At 33.2% G+C, this 22,758-nt stretch overlaps 1 protein-coding gene across 1 annotated transcript; it reads left to right on the top strand.

Moving 5' to 3' along the window:
* On the top strand, positions 1-981 carry LOC136974857 (uncharacterized). Its single transcript, XM_067269838.1, has one exon. The coding sequence runs from the start codon at positions 1-3 to the stop codon at positions 979-981; it is 981 nt and encodes a 326-aa protein (XP_067125939.1).
* The last annotated feature ends 21,777 nt before the right edge of the window (positions 982-22,758 follow it).

Consider the following 22,758-nt stretch of genomic DNA (forward strand, 5'->3'; position numbering starts at 1 on the left):
ATGGAAGATAGTGCACCAGTCACCCGAGCCGAATATAACCAGTTGCAACAACAATTGTCAGTACTGTTGCAACAAGTGTCATCCTTGTCAAACGCCGTGACTCATCTGACTTCATGTGTCACGTCTGGAATTGTAGAGCCAACAACACCGAACGTTACAAGTGCTGTACGGCCCGAAACTTCTACTCCGAGACAGGAAGTGCCTACATCTAATGCATCGATGGTCTGGCTTCAGACTGCACCGCCGCCGCCAGCCATCCAATTTAACGGTAGGTCAGCATTAACTGCTAATGATTTCTTGCAGGACCTCGAACAGCATTTCCTGGTAAACCAAATACCGAACACTAGATGGGTTGATACTGCCGCTAGTTGTCTTCGCGGTAGCCCAGCAATGTGGTGGAAGAATGAAGGACGCCACCGAATCGGCAACAGTTGGCCGTTGTTTAAGCGATCTTTTCTGGATCTTTACGCTCCTTTAGCTGACGAAGTAGCTGTCGCTAAAGAACTATTTAGTCGACAATACACAGGAACCAATGGAGTCGAGCAGTTTATATGGACCACAGTACAGCTATACCGCACGTGGAGACCTTTAGCTCGGGATGAGGAAATTATACAATGTGTAGTTGCCCAGATGCCTCTTCCGTTACGTGAGTATCTGGAAAATCGCCGTTCTTATTCATTAAACGAGTTAGTACGTACTGCGAAAGAGTACGAATTTAGACGAAACGACCAAGGTTCTCCTGACAGTGCAAAGCAGATTAAGGACTGTCGAAAAGTAAGTAAGCAGCTAGAGCCGAAAAATTTTGCACCGGCAAAGTCACCCATGACCTGTTATTCATGTGGTGAGGTGGGACATTTTTCGAGGAATTGTCCAAAAGGGAAAGGACAAAATGATCAAACAAATGTCAAGACGCCCAATAGTCCCGAACGAAAAGTAACCTGGAAAAGGAAGGGTAATGGAAAAAGAAAACCTTTAAACTAAACCGGAGACAGCGAGGGGAGGATCCTGTCTCCAATATGGATCCAAATACCTCCACCGTAGGACTAATCGTGAGTGAAGCCTCCAAGTTGCCTGAGGTAAATATTTTTATTAATGGAGTACTAACCTCAGCCCGGATTGATACGGGTTCTGACTTTACTTTAATCAATGAGTTAGTGTGGAGGAGAATTTCTTTTCAGAATCGAAATATTCGGTTACAAGCAGGGCCGAATTTTAAGTTAGCCATTGAAGGAGGAAAAGGAACCTCCATTGGAAAATTCCTGGCAAAAATCCAGATTGGAAGTGTTACCCTTCGACAGGCGTGCGTAGTAGTAAAAGGACTTATAATGCCATGCTTACTAGGGCGTGATTTCGCCAAGAATCATAGAATAACAATGGACTTTAAAAATTTGACAATTTCTTTGGACGTAAGTCATCCCAAAGAGAGAATTTCACCTAAGTGGGACGAACTCCAAACCACTTTAAGTGGTGAAAGGTTAGTAACTTTGAAAAATGTATTATTGCAATACTCGCAACTGTTTACAGATAAGCCGGGACTAACTAATATGATAGAACATGAAATCGTCACTGACAAAGCGACACCAGTATGTGGACGTCCGTATAAATACTCTGACGTAAAGTTAAAGGAAATGAACCGCCAGATAGCGGAAATGTTAAGAGATGGTATCATCCAACCATCAAATTCTCCGTGGGCATCCCCGGTCGTCATGGTCAAGAAAAAAACGGGCGATTGGAGATTATGTATCGACTATAGAAAGCTAAATCAGGTAACAGTGACTGATAAATATCCTTTACCGATTATTTCAGAATTACTGACTTCGCTTAAGGAAGCGAACTTTATAACTACCTTGGACTTATCGTCTGGTTACTGGCAAGTGCCATTAAAGGAACAAGACAGACCGAAGACAAGCTTTATTACGAATAGTGGCTTGTATGAATTCCTGGTCATGCCGTTTGGGCTCAAAAACGCCCCGGCAACATTCCAAAGACTAATGGACAAAGTCCTAAAGGAAGAAAAAGGGAAGTATTGCCAAGTTTACTTAGACGACATTATTATATACTCATCTACTTTTACAGAACACATCGAACATTTGACCAATGTGCTCAAACGATTGGCAGCTGCAGGACTAACCATTAAGTTGGCTAAGAGTAACTTTTGCCGCCCAGACGTTCAGTACCTGGGATTTAAAGTCAGCAATAAAGGCATTGCGACGGAAGATGAAAAAGTAAGGGCCGTTCGAGAGTTTCCGACGCCCAGAAATACGAAGGATCTTAGCACCTTTTTAGGAATGTGCAGCTGGTACTGTAGATTCATACCTAACTACGCAACTATTGCCGAACCATTGTATCAATTACGGCGGAAAAGGAAACGATGGGAGTGGACGGAAGAATGCCGGCAAGCTTTTGAAAAGCTAAAAAGTAAGTTGATAACTGCACCTATTTTGCAGCTTCCTAGGCCAGGTGTGCCCTATACGTTATATACAGACGCTAGCACGGTAGGACTGGGAGCAGTGCTTTGCCAGGAGAAAGTCATTGCATACGCTAGCCGTACTTTAAACGCAGCCGAAAGGAACTATACGGCCACGGAGCTTGAATGTCTAGCCATTGTATGGGCTACAGAGAAGTTCAAAATCTACCTAGACGGAACCAAATTCACCGTCGTAACGGACCATTCTGCATTACGATGGCTTAATAGTTCTACATCCCTCTCAGGTAGGTTAATGAGATGGGCATTAAGATTGCAGGAATTTAGTTTCCAAATCCAACATAGAAGTGGAAAGGACAATCAATTGCCAGACGCTTTATCTAGACGTCCATTGGAAGATCCACAACTAAGTAACGACTCGGACATAACCGCAAAATTGTTAGCGGTAACAACATTTGAACGAGAGAAAGACCTTATAGACGCTCAACGAACTGATTCACAGTGGAGCGGACTGTACGATTACTTAGCGACTGGGAACTTACCAAATGACCCAGCCATGTCAGCAGAAATAGTAGGTAAGTCATCCCATTACCGGCTAGTAAATGATGTTTTATATTATAGCCGGAAAACAGATGACACTGGAGGTTACAGACCAGTAATTCCGTACAACTTACGGGAGGATGTATTACAAGAACTACACAATCATCCCACTGCTGGCCACTTAGGTGTACGAAAGACTACGAAAAAAATACAACAACGTTGCTATTGGCCCGGAATGAGAAAGGACATAAAAGAATATGTACTAGGATGCCATACATGCCAGATAACGAAGTTCGACCAGAAGAAAACGGCCGGACTAATGCAAGTCCCCGAGATAACGGAACCAGGGGAAAAGGTAGGCGTAGACATTATGGGACCCTATCCCAAGTCCAACAAAGGTAATCAGTATCTTCTTGTTATGGTGGATTACTTCAGTAAGTGGGTGGAGATTTTTCCCCTGCGGAAGATTACCGCGGAAAATGTGGTAAATTGTATGTATAAAGAATACTTTTGCAGGTATGGCATGCCAAAAATCTTAGTATCCGATAACGGACCCCAATTCATATCTCACCTCCTAGCGGAAGTTTGTAACCGCACCGGAATTAAGCATATCCTGACGACGCCATATCACCCTCAGTCGAATTTTACGGAAAGAACGAACCGCACCTTGGGTAGGATGATTGCGGCATACATCGAAAGGAACCACAAAGAATGGGACACCCACATATCGGAATTTGCGCTGGCCTTACGAACTTCAGAACAGGATTCGACGAAATATACGCCAGCTAAACTACATCTCGGGAGAGAGATTGCACTCCCGTGGGACCGTCTAACGGCTTATCCAAGTCGCCCTACGACTATTAGAGAAAAATGGGCAGAATTACAACAGATAAGAAAACAAGCCCGAGACAACGTGCGAACTGCACAACAGAAACAGAGAAGGGCTTACAATTCACGAAGACGGCCAGATACATTCAAGGTGGGTTCATTAGTTGTCTTAAAAGCTCACCCTATTTCTTCTTCTAGCCGACACTTCAGCGCTAAATTGGCACCTAAGTGGTCAGGACCTTACGAGATCGCTAGGATTATCTCACCAGTAGTCTACGAGATAAAAGATCCCCACACTGGGGCCAGCCACGGAAGTCAACATATCGCTAATCTGAAGCGATACACCCTTTTTCCAAAGAGGAAAACTACTACACCCCTACTCGCAACCAATAGGGGCAACGTTAGAGGATCACACTCCGTTACGGGATCGTCGATGGATCACGGAACCCGTGCGCCGTCCATCGCCAGAGCTAGACCGTCTGGAGTCATCCAGCGACGATTACGACCGATGCAACGAGTGGATTACAGACAACTCGCCGGTCTCACCAGGAAGCCGAGAGCCCAAAGATAGAGAAGGAAACCAGAGGTATATATTTTTCTTTACAGATGGTCCTTGACCAAATTAATTGTAATCCAAGGGTCCCTAGAAGGGAAAGGATTTTGGCTACGGGGGGGAAAAAAAAACAATTTTTTTTGTTTTTCTCACGATGACGGACTGGAGTAACCACACACTAAAACCATTAACAATGCTAAACTATAACCCGACAATCAGTCCGTAGCGTGAAGAAAGATAATAAATCGTTAGAACAAAATTTTGGGTTAACGTTTCACCCTGCTCACGCCAAATCAGAGCGTGAAAATGGCAACAAACCTTGGAACACGCACATGATCACATGTCAACAGTTTCCCCTCTATTGTATCACTACGTTAGAATAAAGTTATTAAGCAACGAGTCACTCTCGCTTATGTTAAATCATTGTAAGGGACGTATTCCTTTGTAAATCTGGCAGGAATTGTAAATCAGGCGCACTACTTAAATGCAAAAAATCCTCCAACTCTTTTTTCTTTTAAGTAAAAAGAGAAATAACTTTCTCTTTACTCTAAAGGGGAAGGGGTGTAAGGAACCAAGTCCGAGCGTTATTTTTATTTTACTTTTATTTTGCTTATTATTCTATTTTTGTTTGGGGCTTATGTTTTGTTAGGACGAAGGTTTCCTCACCATTCACCTTAAGTATTTAAAAAGAGAAGAAATAAAACCCAACTCACCGACGAAAGAAAAGCGCCATAGGACTCACGCACATTTGCGCTCCCCGAGCGGCAAAGAATAGGTCCGCACCAAGAAGAGGGGGGGAGAACCCACAAGCACGAAATAAACTCGCTAAACCTTAAGTAATAAAAACGTCGTCTTAAAATAAATAGCAAAGCAAAAAAGCCTGGTCACATGACCCAATATTTTTTACGATTTTACGGGAGTCCCGTCGCTTGCCGTTAAAATTGCCTTTAGTAGACGTTTCCCCCATTTTTTACTTCGTTCAAGAACTACCGTGACTCGATCACTAGTTTAGCACATGGCGGCGTGTGGTGGCGCCCGTACGAGAGGTCAGTCGGGCCGCCATGTTCGCTGCCATATAGTCATTTTGGGGGGCCTATATCTCGAGAAGGCGCGCTCGTACACCCATGGTTCATTACTTTTTTTGTTCCTATCAGTATGTTCTACAGTTCTGTTAAAGTCCCAACCGCGTCATTCGGACCTAGAATTGTGCCACTCTGAATTGAACGCAATAAATCTTTAATCTTCTTTTTAGCGAACTTCATTTTTATTCTATCTTGATAAACACCAAATCCAAACACTTTTTTTACGTAGCTAAAAAAAACTCATTTTTCATGTAGCACTAGCTCATTATTGCGCATCTGTTTGTTGATCATTTGCATATACTGTTGGTCGTGACGATCTGAATTTACATAATTCACTTCATACCCAAAAGTAGCCAAATTAAACCAAATCCTCCCATAGTTAAAACCAGCTGAACCTCTTTCTCTAAATGTTTTTATTTTTTATTATTTTATAACTATATAATATTCGCAACCAGTTCTTATTTATATTTATACTTAAATTTTTATTTATAGAATTACGAAATTTATGATAGCCACACTCTCTTTAAATTTTCTATTATAAGCGTACTTTTCTTTATATAAAATTTTTGCACCATCTTGATCTATATTACAATTATTATGTAGACCAGTGGTTCCCAACCTTTTTTAGGATGAGGAACACTTCTGTGAGCAATTTTCTTTAGCGGAACACTTAAGTTAATATGAAATACATAAGCTTGTCATCAGTCATTTTATTAGAATTGAGCAGTTATAATTCAAAATCTCTACTTATATTATTAATGCCAATTCTAAGACAGGAAAAAATATACCTAAATAACTTTAATGGGAAACTGGTACCTGATGTTTTTTACATATTTCATTCAGTTTTTATCATTACCATTATCTTATTCGAAACAGTAGTACACTCCACAAGTACGAGTCGTACATATATATTTAAGTTTATGAAAATTTTATGCTTTTAATTTTTTGATATTCGGCGGCTCGAGTACGATTGTACACTTTCCGATTTGAGACTAAATCTGCGGAACACTTGGGAGGTGCTTGCGGAACACCGAGTGTTCCGCGGAACACCGGTTGGGAACCACTGATGTAGACAATGATCATGAAATACAGAATTTAACCGATTATATCTTAAATCAGCGACATGTTCTTTTAATCTGATATTTAACTTACGTTTTGTTTCTCCAATATAAATACTAGCATTCTTACAAGTACATGGAATTTCATAAACGACATTCTTTGTTTCTTTAACTTCTGTTCTATCTTGCTGTATACTGTTTTTATTTTTTAAACGGGATTTAAGTTTTTCATATTTAGGTGCAAGTTTTATGTCTAAATTCCTTAATTCTTTATTAATCTCTTCATATATTAGATAGATAGTTAGTTTTCCATATGTAAAAAGATTATATCTCCTTCTCAGCACTGTTTAAGTCAATTAATAAATAAACACACCTGTTTTATATTCGCTGAGCTATTTTATTGTTTTATTCCTCCGAAGAAAACTAATATATTTTACTCCTGAGCCTTGTTTTTCTCTTCTTTGTTTGTCATTGCTGTTTGTTTTATCATTTATTTCTTTTTCCCATTTTTTTAATTATATAATTTGGGTATCCATTTAATACGAATTTATTTTTTAGTTCTTGTATATGTTTAGACATAATACTTGACTTACTGGTTCTATTTTTAATTTTTTCGTATTCCATTGCAAAGACGTTGTATTTGATATGTGAAGGTATATTAGAGTTATATTTAATAGGTGTACTGATGGTACAAGGCTTTTTAAAAGGTTCGAATTCAACACTATTTTCATTCCTTGTAATCTTAACGTCCAAGTTGTTAATGAAAAATGAGTTTTTTAGCTAAGTAATAAGTGTTTGGATTTGGTGTTATGTCAAGATAGAATAAAAATGAACAAGAAGATGATAAAAGATTTATTGCGTTCAATTCAAAGAGTAAGATATCGAGTATGCTTAATATACTGAAATTTATAAAGTAAGCCTTTTATATAATTTTAAAGAAATTTTACATTTTAATCAGCTGTACGTAGAACCTGTACACTTGTCGTTGTAACTTTCAGGTCCAAATTATGCTGTACACGCGCACCCTTGAGTTCAGGGAATTAACGGTACGTTCAAAATCTATTTCTGTATTACCTATCGGTGTATGTTATATTATTGATGCAGTATATATTATTTTATTAGTTGACTGAAGAGGGGCGAAATGCCCGAAACGAGTGAAATAAAACCTCGTCTCAACTACAATAGAGAGTCGTTAATCGGAATCAATTGGAGACTGGGGTGGTTCCGATTACCGATTATGTACAAAAAATACATTAACCTGTCCGATGTTGAAATTTTTCTCCGTTGCGTGTCGCTTCGTGTTGAATTTTCGTCGATTTTAAGCCTAACGAAAATTTTTATAATAATAACCGAGGCTATCGTATCGTTAAAAATTATTTCTTCATTTTGTACAAACAAACTAAATATATTGAAGAATATAAAAACATGAAAATTATACTTTAGAAGTAAATCTAGTATCAAAAATGTTCGATTCAGCACGACACAGTCCGACTGAAAATCGTGCCGATTACCGGTGATTCCGATTACCGGGGTTCCGATTAACGACACTCTACTTTATTCCACCTCTATTACAGTAAAGTGTTTGATAAATAACAGTGTCTTGTGTTTAGTGCTCAATTAAATAAAATAACATTCATCTATGGAATAAACTAATCAAAAATTTATTGTCTTGTGACGGGAGGAGGTATTGCGTGTTTGACCTATTATTGAAATTTGCATAGTCATCTGACCACATGCTGTGGTTGCTACTGCATATGGTCCAATAATTTGAAAAGTAAGACGTGAAAGCATTTAAAAATAGTTGGCGTTTTAATCACGTGTCCAGAAGGGACAAACGTGGCAGGTATTTCGACACCAGCAGTCCGATTCTATGTGAAATTTTAAAATATAACATTCGTAAAAAGTGGCATGTTTGTAATAAAAGATATAAAGGACAGATCGATTATAGATGCAAAATATCGCTTAAAAATCGCAGTTTGATTTGTTTTTTGTTTTATATCACAAATTTTGTTTAGTTTAATGCCTGGGCGAATCCCTGGCTACTGCTGTAAGTTTTCCACTTTCGAATCTGATTTTAAAAAAAAATCCCATGTTAGATTTGCTGGGTTGATCCCTGTCATGCGCATAAATAGTCTTTTGAAAAATATAATTAAATAATAAACCGAAATGTTTTGTCCTTCGATTCCGACGTTCACCCGAGTTCAAGAATTACCCAGACGATTAATTTTCAGATATTTTATTTAAATGCATTTTGGATCGGAATTCTCTTCAGTCTATAAACAATAAATTTGTTTTGTAACAAACAGTTAAAACTTTTTAACAAAGATATAAAGCATTAGATCTTTTCTAGAAAGTTACACTAGCCTTTCCTGAGTTCGAATTAACAAGGATCTACTGTCATAAATTGAATATCGTTATTACATAATACAAGACATTTCCAAACGGAAAGAGTTTCTATGTAATATTAGTCGTACATCTTATATAACTTTACAAGTTACAGTATGTAACTGTAATATATATCTTAAAATTGTAGAGATTCCTTATATAAAATATAGGGGAAAGTCGCGTAAGTCGTACCGTTGCCTAAATCGTACCTCTTAAATTTTAAATTTAATACCGCGGAAACAGCAGTTCTAGCAGCAATAAGATGTAAACTTCAGTCAACCATGTTGGTTAACGCAGTATCTGTCACCAACGGCGTAGTAACAAATTTTCACAACAAATAAGTTTATTGTTTTCTTATAATTTTCTATATATATTTGGTAGCTTTGTAGCAAGTAAATTATTGATAAATTCATGTTTCTTTTTAAGCGTTCATTCTGTAGAATCTAAATAGTTGTTTACTCGACACAAGATCTTAATAGCTTTATTCAGTGTTTTCTTATGTTCATTTGAAATGTAACTCGTGCTGTGTCGTAAGTCGTACCCACATAAGATTCCCAAATCGTTCCGGTACGATTTAAGAAATTATTCTGTTATTCAATTGGCAGAAAATTATAAATTATCACATTGTTTTCACATAGAAAAAAGAAACGTAAGACATGAGTGCATGATCTATGTGCGGGAGTTGAAAAGTATTCATATTAAACTTTTAATTTTTTAATAATTATTTGTTAATAAAGTAATTTTTTTTATTTTATTTGTTTTTGTACAAATTATTTGCTGTTCATCGCTGTCTGTAATGTTCCAAATTTTATTTAATTTTGTTGATTTATCTACAAAATAGGAAAGAAAATAACAATGTTAACAAATCTCATTTAAGTTTAAACAAATAAAAGTTTTTTTAAAGGAAACAAAATACATACATATATCCAAGTAATATTATTATATAATTAGAAAATTAATTAGATGTTTTATAATACCATTAATTTTTCGTCTAAAATATAACATTTAATAAATTTTTTAAACCTTAATGATATTTTAAATTAAATTAAACAATTTGTGATATAAAACAATTCGAACGTCACACGATTTTTAAGCAAGATATTGCGGTTTAAAAAAACCTAAAATTACCATAACACAAACAAAATATTCTGGCAGATACACAGAATCAATCCGGTAGGCTAGAAGGGGCACCATTTAGAACTTTGTTCCTATTTTTCTTGATGATAAGAAATTCGTTTAACGTTACCTGTCAATAATTTACCTGGAATTCCTGGGAAAAAAAAGCATGTAAACAATTGGAAAATGGATTATTTCAAATTCAATTTTAGTAAACGGATATGAGAGGATGTAAGGCGATGTAATTATTTCGAATAAGTGATAGAAGACTCAGACATTGCGTCAACACGTTTGTACACAAAATTCGTTAGTGATTAAAGATGAAAGAGAATGAATATTGTGTAAACAAACATGTTTACGCAATATGGATTTGAATTTGGTATAAGTAAATAGTTGAGTACATAAGATAACTTACTAATAAAATAAGAAATCCCTTTAAAATATTTATCACTATCAAGTGAAATTAGCAATATATGAAACTGATTATTCTCTTGTTTGTAGAGAGTACACGGAAAATAATCCCGTTTAAAACTGACAACGTTAATTTTAGTTAAAGTAATCATTTTTAAACGATTAAAAACCTACGTATTACGTGATAAACCAGGAAGCGTCATTTTCTTTTCAATTCAGCGCGCCATCTAAAAGGAAAAAGTTTATTTACATATTTAAGTTTTTTTTTCTAATTATAAAATTATTTAAAATATTTACCTTTAATTTTATCTTATTAAGTTTTAATTAATATTAATTTAAAAGTAAAACACAAATTTTTCTATATTTAATTATAATACGCTTAATAATTAAGATTTAAAATTTATTAAGGAAATTATATAAGCCTGGTAACTTTGAGATAATTTTGGCGTGAATCTTGAACTCCGAATTTTCCTGATTTTCGACCACTTTTTTTGTAAAGTTCTATATATATATATTTACGAAAAGAAAAAAATGGATAATTTTTGTACAAAAATTTCAGTAAATAATTTTTTTCCTCAAAGTGAGGTTTTGGTGTTGAATTTACTAACCTATTAATAGGTTTACAAATACACACGAGAAATGTAAAACGATAACATAATTATCATAATTATAGAGCCAATTCGATGTTTAAATAAATAAAGTATTTATATCAACCGAACACTTAAAATAGATATATAATTGTTTAAATCTAAAAATATATGTATATATATAGAAAAAATAATAAATATTAAAAAAGTATTTTAATTAATAAAACAATAAATATTTCACATAAAACTGTGTGTTCCACGAAAATCTCACACGAAATAGATGCAATTAATCTTCATAATTCACTTTGCACCGTGTAGCCAGCTGCGGTAATTGTTTCTACTTTTTAGTATAATCAATAAAAATAAAAACGTACAAGAGAAATGAAAAAATTACTTCGAATATAAGACAATTGTGGATAACTTAGTTATGAGTTGTGCTAATTACATATATATAAAACGAATTAACGACAACAGCACATAAGCCATTTTAACAACTTCTCGAGAAATAATAATAATAATAATAAAATGATTTAAATATTTCTTTAATAAAAGTTAATTTAATATGAATTATCCAAAATTGATCTGAAATGAATAAATGTCGATTATTACGAGTTCGTTTTACCGGATGTATACTTCTAGTGTTTTAAATTTTCGATAGAAAAAAAGAGGAAAATTAATTAAAATATAAAATAATTATCTGATTATCATTGTGATTGGCTCTATCAGATATATCGGTGCATTGTGACAAATAATTTTCACATCAATATGACAGCTTCGCGTACATTAGCTAAACATCAGTTATATTCTTATTGTTAATTGTCTACTTGGACTTTACTTATTAATAGGACTTTATACTGGTGTTTAAAGATTAATTTAGATGGTGTTTAAAGATTAATTTGGCGTTTAAAGATGGTGTTTAAAGATTAATAGGACTTTATACTGGTGTATAAAGTCCTATTAATAAGTAAAGTCCAAGTAGACAATTAACAATAATAATAGAATTTAAGGACAGTAAGGCTTTTACAATTATCAGTTATATTCGTTTATAATATGTAAAGTTTTTGCCTAATAAAAATAATAATCAAAACTTCTCTATTTCGTGTGAGAAATATCTTTATATATTTATTGTTTACGATAACCGTATTTGTTGATTGTACCCTTTCGTCTAATTACAGTTTATAAATTTGAAAATGTTTTGTGATTATAAATATCGTATAGGACCTTTCTACGATATAATTTCTAACGTGATCTTATGAATTACTGGTATTTTAATAACAGCGCAACATTTAATATTGAATATTTAAATTATTATCTCAGATAATTTAAATGTTTAATATTAATTAATCTTTGTTTTGTATTTATTTTTGTGTATTTTATTTACTCAAGAAGGCAGAACAGTGCTGAAAGTGTTATGATGTTGTGTGCATTTCTGTCCTTTCGACCCAAACGCTTAAATTTAAAATTTTATATTTCTAGATTCAGAAGATTTTTGGAGTGCCAGATAAAGAAAAATGAGAAGAAAATACAGCTTTTTGATGATTTTTGCACTTTTCAATTGCTTATATTTCGGCAAACGCTTTATACGAAATTTTGAAATTTTGCACACTACGTAGGAAAACAATTCTCCTTCAATCGAGATATTGGAAATTACTATAGGTGTTTAGGGGACTGAGAAATCGCCCCCCAAATATCGGCAATTCCGGTTCCTGTATATATATACATAGACTTTTTTACTTGACGGTGAGTCACTTTTGTGACTCGATATGCAACCGTCAGGAGTTGCAGTTGTACGGTAAGAAATAGTTTGAATAGATTTACCATCATTTTCGAAACCACTATTGAAATTTTGAAGTATTTGAATAAATTTTTCTTATTTAATAAACTTGAATTACGAATATTTTAAATTTTCTTTTACTGCGAAAATTCTACTAATCGGTAAATCGACATATAGGTTCAAATAATGTTAGAAATGGAACTGCGAAAATTCAAAATACTTTACATTCATCAAAAGTTGAACTTCTTACTAACTGCTGTAAAGTAAAAAATTGCGAAATTATATTATTTTATGTGAAGAAACACTAAATATATTTTATGGTACTTTGAATTATTTTTACACGGCCAAAATGTATATATTGAAAATAATAATAAAAAATTAATGATTCTTCAACAATTAATAACTTTTTTAACATTTCAAGCAGATGCCAAATAGCAATTAACGGAGGATGAATGAGCAGTTAATTATACTAATCAACATTTTCCACACTATTTAAACGAGAATAAATAGGGTGGAAGCATTGCAATTGCTATAACTAGTCATGATCTTCTATTTTGCGATTTGTTTCCTATTTGTAGGCGTTTCGGCCATTTCAACTGGTAAGACAATATTTTTATTAAAATATTAATAATATTCAAGAGTTTTTAATATACAGTTTTGAGGGGATTTTCTTAATTTTCTGATATTAATAAATAAACAGGTCGAGTTGACCTCCTGGTGTTTCCGTCGGTGGAAACATCGAGATCTGGAGTGAAGACGATCAAATTCCGAGCTCTAAACGAAGAAATAGAAGTGAAATTAGAACCTGCTGGCGAAATATTGGCGGAAAACTTCGCACTACTTGATGAGAACAATCGAATACTTCACTCGGTAAGTTATTTTCTGAATTATTATTCATCAGGTTATACAGTAGCGTTATTTACAACATTTAACTAGTGTTCTTACTACATTGGTCTAATTACCATTTGTGCTGTGTGCAACATCACAATGGTACAAAGTAACGGGTGTAATAGGCTTTTCACAATAGCTGCAATAGTCAAAATTATAGAGAAGTATTTCAGGAATTCAATGAACGAAAAGAGGCCAAGCGGAAATAGCGAAATTTCAAAGTGAGGAAATGAACTTTATTAAATTGAATATATTTGTTGCAGTTAAATCCAGAAAGAAAATTTTAGTCAATCAATGTTTATCACAAAGCAAGTAGGCCTATTGTGTACCAATGAGTTTTACTATTTTTAAACTACATAAGTTACTTATTACTTTACAGTTTTATATATATTACGCTGTGTCGCGAAAAAAGCTATAGAAAGCCGCACGAAGAAACCGTTTTCGAAATGTTGCTGGAGATCTTCATTACCACCAAGTCTTGTAGAAAGCCAAAAACATATATAGCATCACAATTAATAGCAAAAACTAGAAATATATCAAATGAAATTTTCGCTAATAACGCAAGTTTTTGAAGGGAATCACCTTGTGTTTGGAAGAATCAAGATTGCTTTTTACCTCCTGAATAACAATCGTATGCATTACATCAATAAAGTAAAAATTCCCGTCATCAAGAAATGAAATTTGTGTCTGATTAGGAATTGTGAAAAATGAAAAAATTTATATATTAAAAATATAATTGAAAATTGATGAAAAAATGACATTATTGGAGTATGTATGAAGTGCATTTGAAATAAAATATTAAAAGCAGTTTAATATTATCGATAAATCAGTATTTTATCGAAGCAAAAAGTAGTCAAGAGCTCATCTTAAGAGGAATTAGAAGCATAAAATATTACACGACCTTTACGTGAAAACGTAAGCTCAATTAACTGAACTTAGCACTTATTGTACATTATATATGATACGTTATTAAATAAAGCTATATTAGTGTTAGATCAACTGATAAGACGGTAATGAGAATCACTGTTTCCACGACTTCCCGGAAAAACAAAAGAAAAACTGAAAAAGGGAAAAAACAAAAAACTTGTAAGAAAAACAAAGTAATTTGTTTTTCTTATTTTAGTCGTGCATAAAATGATACAATTAACAATTAAACACTAAAAATTATAATTATAAAATCCCGTAGGAATTTGTGGAAATAACGTATTCAAATCGTATATTTTTCTCAGTTCACTTTAAAGATTTTAACTTAATGTTTTCGCTTATATTTTATTTCAAAAATTCCAATAAGCGATCGATCGGTACATTACAGTTCGGCGGCCAATGGAAAAAGTACACACTTCAAAAGGATGTTTTATATTTTTATTTTCGTAACATAGTATAAATATAATTTCTTTAAAAAAACATTGTTTGGAGACAATGTTTATAAAAATAAATTAACAAAGCTTTTTATATATTGTTATTGTCGTATTAATTGTATGTATAATATAGGAGGCATTAGCGGATGAATCGAATGGAAAATTTAACCTCATACGGGATTATCTCCACATTTCTATTATCTTCACATTTTTGAAGTGGAGTCCCATAATCCAGTTCCGTAGAATAAATTAGAATTATATACAGATATTGTATCTTCATTCGATAAGTGTATTATCCAACGTATTGTCAATAACCAGTACTAAATATTCGATGTTAATCTTAACTTTTATTCTGAGTTATCAATATGAATGCATATTTCAAATGTATATCTGCTGATTTTTTCCTGTGTGGACATTTCGTCTAATCTGGCTACTTAAGATTATAGGGCCGGATTCACGAAAGCGTCGTATCTCACTTGTCGTAAACTCGAAAACTTGTCGTAACCGAAAATATCGTAAATAGGCGTCGTTATATTACAACATGGAATGGGTTGTGATAACTCAAGGCAATCAAGCCGGCCGATTTAGCTTTTTCGATCGACGAATTATGCAGTTCATGAAAAACTCATGGTTTATTTCGTTTGTCGATCGAAGACATTTTGCTAACGGAATTAAGTTGAACACTGCTCAACCCACTTTAAGGTCGTTTTACGCCCTGCTCCGGCGTAAGATATCATAGCCACGTGATTAAAATAAATTATGACGAAGATTTTTATGATAAGTGTCTCGGCCTTAATCTAATCCTATCGAATGTCGAGGGAAACAATTTTTAGTTTAATTGAGGAACTGAAACCTCCTTTGGAAAGGCGTACTATTTTCGTAATTACGTTAAAATTATAAACAGAATTGTTATAACAAATTATAGAAAATTTACTAATGTTTTCTTTTTGAAATGCTTTTGTAATTTCTCTCAATTTCTCATTTAATTTCATCTATGCTTCTACATACAATTCATTACAGTGGCGTGCCGTCATTGGAAGCGATGGAAGCGCCGATTCCACCTTCCAATGACCTTCCCTTGTATTTTATAAAATATAAATTTTCATATTTTAAAGTACTTTGCATTAATTAAAATTAATATTTTATTATAACTGCATTGTGTATCTTTTACAAATTTCTCTACTACATGTGAAAAAAACGATAAGATTGCTATTGTATATTCGAATAATTCAGTGGCGGAAGGAGTGTCGAAACCGGGTCAGTTTCCAATCAGCCAGATTATATAGGCATTGGCACATGCGGTTTACAGAGCACCAACCTCACCCGCTTTAGCCGGTAGAAGGAACACACGCATAAAGCATCTAATTTTATATCCCGGATCGGTTCTCAGCTGTTAGCCGCCTGCCTATCAACTTCCAAGCAGCCAGATTATAGGCATTGGCGCATGCGCTTTACAGAGCACCAACGTCACCCGGTTTAGCTGGTAGATGCTTCACACATAAAGCTTCTAATTTTATATCCCGGACCGGTTGTGGGCTGTTAGCCGCCTGCCTGCTAGATGTTCGGCCGCCCTCGCCCGATTATGTGAATCATGAGCAGACTAGATCAACGGCGGGCAACCCCGACCCGCGGGCCAGCTACGGCTCGCGAAAAGTTTCTATCCGGCCCGCGAGATCTTTAATAGATTATTAAATTGGAAAAATGACTAATTAATAGTTATTTTTCCAATTCTTTGTAATTTTCGAAAACGATAAGAGAAATAAATGTAGTAATTAACTTTTTATTTATTTATTTCATATTTGCAGACTAAAAAAATTACAAGTCACAAGAAGGCGTCAATTAACTACTACGGCCCGCGGAAAAAACGTAAAATTTATTCTGGCCCATGTTATAAAAAAGGTTGCCCATCCTAGACTAGATTTATAACTTAACCCAACAGATAGAAGTTTACTGGCATGTTTTTATGATAGTTCTGTATAGTTGACAGGAGTTAAAAAAATCCATTAAAATATTTGATATATTTATTCTGCGTTTATTCTGCTCTCCCATCTTATATTACTTACGGATTTCAATGTTAAACCGGTGATATTACGATTTAGTATGTCCCATCTGTAAGGGTATGCAGAAAAAACGTGTACAATTCTAGTACAGTGTTAAAAAATTAACTGTTACTTTGGCAGCATCATTTAAAACCAAATTTAATGAATGAGACGTACAGTACAATGGTACAGAAAAAGCTCTAGAATTTATTTTCCTTAAATTTACGATTTATATATCTGTTGTCATAAAAATTTCTTTCCACTTCTTTCCCAAGACTACAGATATTCAAGTACAAAGTAACCGGTTTCAACTTATTTCTATTTAAGTAGTAGTTAAATAATTAAGCGATTAAGGAATTAGAAACATAAATAAAACCCTGATGAAAGAGCCATAATTTTACTTAAACAGAAGCTTAACCGAACCAATCTCTTGCCAAGTACAGTGGGGTCTGTTCTCTTCATAATATTAGATGTAATAAAGACAGAAATTTTTCCAGTTCAATGAGAGTGATCGAAAAGTTGTAAATTTTGAAAATTTCCGTAAACACTTGGTCGAATTAGTTAGAAAACGAACGACGGACAATCTGTTAAGTTTAACATATTTAGATTTTTACAGCTATAGTGAGAAACATTTAAAATCTACAACAACCCTGTCGCGTCCTTTGAGATATACTAGTGATGCGACAAAAGAGGCATTTGACATTGACCGGTATCGGCATTCTCGGGATTTGGCACGCACACACCTACCTGGACCGTCTCCGATTTCATTCATTAGCCACTCGTAGGGAGCTATTTTACTAAGTGGATTGTTTTAAGATTTAAAAAATAAAGAATATTTTGTTATTTTTATGTACATTTCTTCACAAAGTTATATTTAATTATAAGTTTCTTTAAAAGTATATTCATACAATTGGAGAATTTTTTGTACTAGGTATGTATATTTATCACACATTTTGTTTTACCAAGTAAGTTTTTCTGATAATTTTAATTTTAGCCCTTATATCGTGATTCAAAAATTTATTTTAAAAAAGTTTTGGCTCAAGACCATATAATGAAAAAGAAAACATTATTAAAAGAGAAAGACCAATGCCGAAATTAAATATAAATACGTCAACAAAAAAATTTCGACATTTTGACGATAAAATTTATGACGAATGACGATTCTTTCGTAAAATTGAAGTAATTTGGAAATCAAAGCGGAATAGAATTTAACATTGGTAGACAATATAAAATAAATATTGAAAATTATAACGAGATAATTACGATTAATAGATATATCTAAATTAATAGATGTTATATGTTTTTTCTCAAAGCGAGAATTGGCATTTAGAGGGCATAGGGAATTTATTGAATCTAATAACGGAGGTAATTATATTGAACTTTCTTATTTATTAAGTACGTCAGATAATCTATTAAAAATACATTTAAAGAAGTATACGATTTTTACTGGCTTATCGAACAAACGAATACGAACGGGTCCTGACGCGCAATTAATTGATTGCCCCTGAAAGTCAGCTTCTTACAGAAACACAGCTTCCCTATCATCAAATGTCACGGCACGCCACTGGTACTGTACATTACTATCATTATTCACTCCATTGTAAATTAGACCTTCTTCTTCACAGTGTCATATCAGATACGCCGGGTGTCGCCGACGTCAGGTATGTTAGTAAGGCGGTTAGTAGTACGCCAGGCGTATCCTGGGGAAGGTTAAACCCAGAGTGGTTTCCCGTTGCCTTCTCCGGGCGCGATGTTACGCGAAGGGAAAGAATGCCTTCTGGGAGGACTTTTAAGGGAAACTGGCCGCTATTCAGGTGTTACAAACGTGGAGAAAACCCGGAAAATGCTTTTGAAATGCAACCACGTGGCCAGCCCATCCGAGCGTGGCGCAAACCCGCAACCGAACTCCCAGTGTTTAGCGACGGAACCGCTCGGCCACTGGTGAGCCAAATTAGACCTAATCCCCAATAATTACCTTTTCCACGAGAAGTAAATTGGATGTATTCTTTCATCCATTATTATTTTTTCTGTTTTCGACTTAAATTTATGAACGTCTGTATTTCGGAAAAAGTAAAACGCCTTCTATTTCTCACTCATTTCATCGAGGAGACTTAAGTCTGAGACAACTCGCACCATTTGAAAGTTCCCGAATTATATTCCTATTACAAGAAACTGTATACTCTCGAAATCGGATCATTGATATTTTGTCGTAAATAGTCAATACCAGCTTTGTCAATTGCCGATACGATTTGTTCAAAATTTGTCGTATTTAACTACTTCGCGAAAATACGACGTTGTTACTAACGACGCTTTCGTCAATCCGGCTACAGACTTTTTGCGCAATGTAACGTAATGTAGCTGAAATGCTCAACCTGATTTGATATATAATGTTAAAATTATTCATTAAAACAAGCTGAATTTAAGTTGTTAGTTTAATTTATAATAATAAAAATTTATTCGAATTGTTATCGTTGACAGAGTCCTCCTGGCGGCGCGAGATTAATTTTCCAGCATGCTTGCTGGTGTCATTTTACAGCAGAAAATAAAGAATTCTGAATATATTATTAGTGAGATTGAGGCCGAAGTTTTAAACGCGAAAACGTGTACGTCGGGCGTTCAGCACCGCTTTCCTGTAAGCCTAGAAGTTTGGAATGTCGAGCATGATTCCACTGACTTTCCAAACGCAATTGTCAAACTTCTAGGCTTACAGGAAAGCGGCGCTGAACGTCCGACGTACACGTTTTCGAGTTTAAAACTTCTGCCTCAACCTCGCTATTAACTAGGAGAAAACTTCAAATCAGTGTTGTAATACATGTAATGGACAGTGTCCATGGGATATAACACTAATTAATGAACTATGAATAATGTTTGTAGTTTTATTGTATTCGGATAGGGAATATGTATACAGTACTCTTATATATTCAAGTATATAAAATAGGTCACAATTACTTCTTAAATTAATATTAATATTAAATATCATCAATAAAAAATTAAAAGTGATTTAAATGTAATAATTCCCGCGTTTAATATATTAAATGTAATTTTAATTTTATTGACACATCCTGTAAGATAAATGTTTTTATTTTATTTTATTCTGAAGTGCAATAGAGTTTAGTTGTAGTCAAAAATTAACGAAATTAGTGATAATGTACCAATTCTAGCTCACCTAAATACGAACGAGTTTGAACGACTCAAAATATGAATGACTTTACATCATAAAATCAGAAAATTTTTAAATCAAACAATTTCAAAATCGTTCACGTGCACAAAACGTTCTAATTCAAAATCATTCGCATGCTCAAAATGTTAATAACTCAAAATTAGAAAACATGTAAAAATAAAAAAAATTATATGAATATCTTGGGAGGGCCACCCAAAAACAAAAATAAAAAAAATTATCTATCAATACGTAAAAATCTTCCACGAGACGTGTCAAAATAATTCATCCCGACTTTAAAAAACAAAGAAAAATACTTTTTATAAAGGAAGAATTTTATAGTGGAAATATTCTTCTATTGTTGTTAACGCTCCTATGATTAAAGTTGGAGAACGTAAATGTAGTAACAGCGAAATAATTTCTGAGTCTTCTACATAGTCTTTTAAAAAAATGAATATTTAATAAAAAATAATTTTCTAAACTCAAAGTTGGAATCATTTTTATTCAATAAAATTTCATCAAAATCATGTAAAAATAAAAATAAAAGAATTAACAAATTCAACAATATGTGCTTTATTATAATTCCCACAATCTTTCATACCTCTATATGTAAATTTTAAATATTTTAATTTGTTTAATGCTTTAATATCTTTATCTGTTATTTGTTTATTGAATCTTTCTGGCAGAAAAACTTGAAATTCTTTTTGATCATAATCCATTAGAACTACTAAAATTTTGTCGCCATCATTAGTAGATAATGATTTCAAATGAAGAATTGAATATTCATAATCAATTTTTAGTTCATTTAACTTTCTTGTGGGAGTATTTTGAAGTTTATCAATAGCATTTAGTTTATTCAGTTCATTGATTATTTACGACAAAATATCAGTGATCCGATTTCGAGAGTATACAGTTTCGTCTAATAGGAATACCAATAGCATTTTTAGTTTATTTATTCAATGTACTGTAATTTATTAATAATGAAATATCATATCTAAAGATTTTATCGTCGTCTGCTTCCTCATAATACAGATTTTTTTCTGTATTTTTAATTGTAATTATATCTCTTACATCGAATGAAATAGTTTCATTTATAACTATATAAGTTTCTCCTTTCTGTTTTATAAAAGAAAATACTAATTTATCATTGATAAATATACCCACAGATATACTAGATAATACATAATCGCTTGCAAAATAAATTTTACGAATAAATCCATTACATTCAAACATGTAATTTATTCTATCACTATCATTAATAGGAAAATCACCTAAAGTTAAATAAAACTTTGTACCATAAGGAGAAATTCTAACTTCACTCAAATACAAAAAAAAACATTTTAATATGAATGAAAAGTTACTCGAAGCATCTACATAAAATTTTGTAGCAACATCTGTGTCTATAATTGGATTTTTTTTAAATTAGTTATCCTTTTGTTATCGGAATCATAAAAATCATTTTTTAACAAAAGAGCGGGAGGTACCGTACATACAAACCATCTTGAGTTCTAGAAAGCATATTATTTTCTGCCTTATCAACTTGGTTAAGACTAAAGGTGCGATTTACTACATAAAATTTTGTAGCAGCATCAAAGTTAGATGAAGGTTGTGATAAGTTTATTATTATTTTTTATTTTTTGCATCAAACACATCGTCTTTTATAATTAAAGCATTATTCTCTAAATATCGTTTATTCACAACATTTTTATCTTCCGTTGGATCATCAACATTACCAATTCTTTTGTTTCTTGCATTGAAAGTACCATTATATAATTTCCGACATTTACTATCTAATTCCTGTAGTTTCTGTTACGAAATTAATAACACTTAAATCTAAATCATTAATATTTTTTGTAAACAGTTTTATCAGTTATATGATCATCTTCTAATATTTTTAATTTATTAGCTTTGAAAATCTTTATTTAATTCACCGATTATTTCTAATTTATTATCTATATATTCCTTAGTTGCAGTATCATTTTCATTTATTGGATTCCCACAATATTTTAAGATCTTATTTTGCATATCATAATTTCCATCATACGTTAATTTGAAACCATTACCTGGAAGACCAGGAGGACCTCCTTTTACTTCATTCTAATATTGACCAAAAGGAAACCATGCCATTTATTTACTTTAAAATTTTAATGGTTCCAAAAGTCTTATTACACATATTCATAAATCCTTTTCTCTTATCGACTAAACCGAAATAAAATCTATACAGTTTAGCGGGTGTTTCTTTCAATTGCCAAAAGAATTCAACTTTCAGATTATCAACATTATTATAAGAGGGATGATTAGAAACATCGAAATGAATTATAGGATAAAGTCTTATATAGTTTGTATAACTTACTAAACAACCAGATTGTGCTATTAGTATTTAATCCTGCCGCTAAGAAATCTGAATAATATCTCGAATAATCTAATTCTCCGGGATTAAAACTAACATTATAATTTTCTGTTGGATATTTATCGTTATTAATTCTTAACCAACTTCTCATCATATTCTGTTATTAACGGATAAATGATTTTCAAAGTTATTTTGTCCGATTTCCCG

The sequence above is a fragment of the Centruroides vittatus genome, unplaced genomic scaffold, assembly GCF_030686945.1.
Source record: "Centruroides vittatus isolate TY-2023 unplaced genomic scaffold, ASM3068694v2 contig_357, whole genome shotgun sequence".
Lineage (NCBI taxonomy): Eukaryota > Metazoa > Arthropoda > Arachnida > Scorpiones > Buthidae > Centruroides > Centruroides vittatus.

Coding starts and splice junctions, on each gene's coding strand:
- LOC136974857 (XM_067269838.1), top strand. CDS start 1: ATGGAAGATAGTGCACCAGTCACCCGAGCCGAATATAACCAGTTGCAA.